Below are 4,572 nucleotides of genomic sequence, written 5' to 3' on the forward strand. Positions count from 1 at the left end.
AATTTCTGTATAAGAATTGGATCAATTGTGCAAAATTTTTGGTTGTCAAGGAGAATAGGTAATGGGGCAATAGATAATATGTTTCAAACAACACTTTGAAATGATCACCATTTGACCCTTGCACACATAACGGATCCCACAACATTCGTCATTACTACCCAGAAGCTAAAATAATAGCTATAAGCAATTAAGTCACCTACGAAAGCAATTAAGTCACCTACGAAGACACCCAAAAAAATCATTGAAATCTGATGTACCGTTTAAGAATTTAAGATACACCAAATTAGTTATAACGATTATTGATGCTCTTCCCTAGGTAAGATTTTCTATTAATAATTCTACTAAATATACCCAATGCACTTTCAAATAAAAAAACCAATATTATTGTGATAGGAAACGCATAGACCTTGTTTTAGAAAGAACTGTTTGTCATATGTACAAATTCATATTAGATACTTTCCAAAGTTTTTTCTATTAATAATTCTACTAGGCATACCCATTGCACTTCATGGTAAAAAACAATATTGTTGTGATAGGTGGCAAATGTTGTTGTTTTAGAAATCTAACTGCTTTAGATCTCAAGTTACTTTTGTATTGGATGGTGTTCATGAACTGAAAGTTCGCTGCAGTAATTTGATACTTATTTCATTGCAGAAGATCTCTGGTTATTTGAGCTTTTCTACTGAACGCCCAACATCTATTCAAACATTCACATTATTTCGATCTAACCACTCGGCAGTTCAACAGTTGGAGCGTGCATTGATGAAATTGGCGATTAAATCGGCAAACGAAACAGAAACTTAACTGTTTCCAAACGTATCTTTCACTTGTCCAATAACATTCACAATCTCCATCTTCATCCTCTCTCCTCCATCTTCAATGGCTGGACGAATGAATATCTTCTATGCTCTGATAATTCTGGTTTGTTTGTGGGTCCATGCAACTGCAGACAACCAGAGCTTTGTGCAGGTCAGAGATGGGCATTTCAGTATAGATGGAAAGGAAGTTTACTTTAGTGGATTCAATGCTTACTGGCTTCTGTATCAAGCGGCTGACCCATCCGCTAGACGCAACGTTTCAGAAGTTTTTTATGAAGCTGCACATAATGATCTTACTGTGGCTCGAACTTGGGCTTTTAATGATGGAGGATACAGAGCTCTGCAAATTTCCCCAGGAGTCTATGACGAGAAGGTCTTTAAGGTAAAAGTGCATTTTCTGGCTGCAAGATCTTTCCTTTCATCTCTTTTCCACAACCCAATTGTTTACTTATTAGAACCCATTTCAGGCTTTGGATTTTGTGGTGAATGAGGCGAAATCATACGGTATTAGACTTGTTCTGAGTCTGGTTAATAATTACAAGGATTTTGGAGGGAAGGCACAGTATGTTGAATGGGCTAATAAATCTGCAGGCCAAGAGGATGATTTCTTTACCAATCCTACTGTCAAAGAGTATTACAGAAACCACATCAAGGTATATTATTATTCAGGAATAAGTCTCACTTAGAAGATTAGCCTCACCTCAGTTCGCTCTTTCTTGATTCCAATTTCACAATAAACAAATACAAGGTAAGACAGGTTGAATGCTGGACTGGGTTGCAAAGATTCCTTAAAAAATAAAAATAAAAATAAAAAGTATGTGTAAGATGGCTGTAATTATTTTGTGCTTGTGGGCTTTGCAGACGGTTCTGACGAGGGTTAACAGTATTACTGGAATAGCTTACAGAGATGATCCTACCATTTTTGCATGGGAGCTCATCAACGAAGCCCGCTGCGAAACAGATCCTTCTGGGAAGATCCTTCTGGTAATTATTCATTTCTTATCATTTTTTTGGAGGTAGATGCTTAAAGAGTCTGTGAATTGTGATTAATGTATTCAGTGACTGTTCATGTAAACATTCAGATTCCATACATTGTGGTCCCTCTGTTAATGGTGGGTGTTTTTTTATGTGTCAGAGTCCTTCATATTCCCTCTGAGTTTTGTAGAATCATTTGGGTCCTTTATATTCCATCTGAGTTTTGTACAATCATTAGGGTCCTTCATATACAATGTGAGTTTTGTACAATCAATTACTGTTTGCTTTGCAGAACCCCACATTAGAGTTAAGATAAGAAGACTGTGCTTGACTGAGATCATATGTTCTATTAAAAGACCTGAAATCTAAGACCTGCATGATGAAAAAGCAATCCACTGACAAAAAAAAGTACTAAAAACTAACAAATTCTTGTTCTCACAGAAATTAAATGTCTAACTGCATGCAATGAGTAACATGCCCTTTTATTTGTGAGTCCAGTTTTGAATGTTTCATTACCATTGAATTAGTAGAAATTGTTCTTAATCTGTGCATGCAAGTTGCATGATCTTGGACTGTTCAAAAGAGTAGGTGATGAGGTTTGAACTAGTAACCTACTAATGACCAACTTCACTAACCAACCTCTATACACACGCATAAATTTACTACAGTTAGTTTTGTATCTCTATATACACGGATAAACTTATGACTTAGTTTTATCCTCCATATACACGCATAAATTTATGACTGTTAGTTTTATACCAATATATACACGCATAAATTGGTGACTGCTAGTTTCATACTTATCAAATCCTGATGCGATTGTTACCAAAATTTACCTAAATAATATCCGTTTACATCTTTAATCTACCTAGTCTGCCCACTATTTTATCTATTCTCGTCAGGTTCTGGCACGTTTCAAAAACAGTTGATGTTTGACTCTGACAATTTTTTTTTGAATTTTTATTTCATCTTGTTTTCTTTTTATTCTTGTTTTGTTCTTTCTGATGATAGATCATAAAATTTGATTCGAAACATCAAAAAAATTTACATATGAACAATAACAACATAGATTATGGAAATCATATCATTACAGCCTTTAATATGCTAGCATAGACTTAGATTATTTTCACATAAATTTAAAATGATTCAAGATTCAGGGATGGATCGAGGAGATGGCTCAGTATGTCAAATCCAACTATTAAACTGAAATTAAAATATCCGCATTTCAGGGATGGATCGAGGAGATGGCTCAGTATGTCAAATCCATTGATACAAAGCATCTTTTGGAGATTGGGTTAGAAGGATTCTATGGTGATTCAACTCCTCAAACGAAACAAACGGTTAATCCTAAAGGTTTCGAGACAGGCACAGATTTTATACTCCACAACCAAGTACAAGGAATTGATTTTGCAACAGTTCATTCATATCCAGACCTATGGTGAGCAAAATATTACAATGTGCATTCTCTGTGGGTTCTTGTGCTAAAAATCGTTTTAGTTTTTTTAATTCGAATAATGTACTTTAGCGGTCTTTGGATATATCTAAGAGATTTGTTTCTAGAAGTCTTTGGATGTATCTAAGATCTTTATATAATTTCATTTATCATCAGTTAATGCGATTTTTGATCATTTGATAAGGAGTTCTTATAATCGCTTGAATCAATAGAATAATTTATTTATTCTCAATTTTATATTTATACATTTTTATTGACTAGTAAGTTATAAGATTTTTTTTGCTAACAGATTATTTGATGTGTTGCATATTTTGCATTACAGGCTTAAAGGACAAGACGAGGAGGCACAGCTTACATTCTTGCATAGATGGGTAGATACTCACATTAAGGACGCTGGTACAACACTGAAAAAACCTGTTTTATTTGCAGAATTTGGGAAAACCTCAAGAGACCCTGGATATAACGTCGCTCATAGGGATGGCTTGTTTCGTATTATATACGAAGCCATTGTAAAATCTGAACCAGCCGGAGGGGCACTGTTTTGGCAGTTGTTTGCAATAGGAATGGCTGGGGATCCTTTAGCAGATGGCTACGAAGTACTTCTTTATGGTTATACTACAACCACAACTCTTATTCATATGCAATCTCGTAGAATTCGGAATCTCCCCTATTGAAAATTTAGCAAAGAACAAAACAAACTTAATCCCTGCCGTCAATTTGCATGAGTTTTCTTTGTGAAGATTGAAGTTCAAATTGTGAAGGGACATTTAGTGTGGAATTTTAAGTTGTGAGTTGGTTTTTTCGTAATTGAATTCTAGTGTGGTGGTGGTTTCTATTAAGTAGATTTTTAATTTGCGATTCTTGGTCTTGTATAGATTGATTTTAGTGTGGCTGTTTAAAATAAACAAATATTAGTCTCATGGTTGCACAAGCAAGAGCTTGTAATGGTCTCATGTTGATGTCATATAAATAAAATATTTGTAAATGATGAACAATATAAAAAAAGTGCTTTGACTTTTTCTCGTCTGTCACAAATATTTATTATCTCTTTTGTACTCATCTTTTGTTTGACAAGCATGGATCGTCCAAATATAGTGCTAAACTTCGTAATACAGTATTTAATGGCACCTAAATAGAGGAAGCCATTGACAAATATTGAACTTGTCTTGCACTAATTTGTATTTAAGATATTTGGAGTTATTTGTTATTTGCGAAAACATATCTAAATCAGTAAATTCTCACAAATATAATAAAAGTTCAAATGACTCTTCAAGTAAAATGGCATAGCTACCATAAGGTACAAGATGAAATGTGAAGGGTTTTATT

General features: G+C 34.3%; 1 protein-coding gene across 1 annotated transcript; it reads left to right on the plus strand.

The window, feature by feature from the left end:
* Positions 1–592: 592 nt before the first annotated feature.
* On the plus strand, positions 593–4,265 carry LOC131068624 (mannan endo-1,4-beta-mannosidase 1). Its single transcript, XM_058003857.2, has 5 exons — positions 593–1,200; positions 1,286–1,471; positions 1,680–1,802; positions 3,023–3,231; positions 3,569–4,265. Exons 1-5 carry the CDS (start codon positions 880–882, stop codon positions 3,918–3,920), a joined length of 1,191 nt encoding a protein of 396 aa, XP_057859840.1. The 5' UTR covers positions 593–879; the 3' UTR covers positions 3,921–4,265.
* Positions 4,266–4,572: the final 307 nt, after the last annotated feature.

Source organism: Cryptomeria japonica, chromosome 6 (assembly GCF_030272615.1).
Source record: "Cryptomeria japonica chromosome 6, Sugi_1.0, whole genome shotgun sequence".
Taxonomy (NCBI): Eukaryota; Viridiplantae; Streptophyta; class Pinopsida; order Cupressales; family Cupressaceae; genus Cryptomeria; species Cryptomeria japonica.

Bases quoted from the DNA above. Each gene is read 5' to 3' on its own strand.
- LOC131068624 (XM_058003857.2), top strand. From the start codon at position 880: ATGGCTGGACGAATGAATATCTTCTATGCTCTGATAATTCTGGTTTGT. The intron at 1,803-3,022 runs GTAATTATTCAT...TCCGCATTTCAG, and splicing joins CTTCTGGGAAGATCCTTCTG to GGATGGATCGAGGAGATGGC. The intron at 3,232-3,568 runs GTGAGCAAAATA...TTTGCATTACAG, and splicing joins CATTCATATCCAGACCTATG to GCTTAAAGGACAAGACGAGG.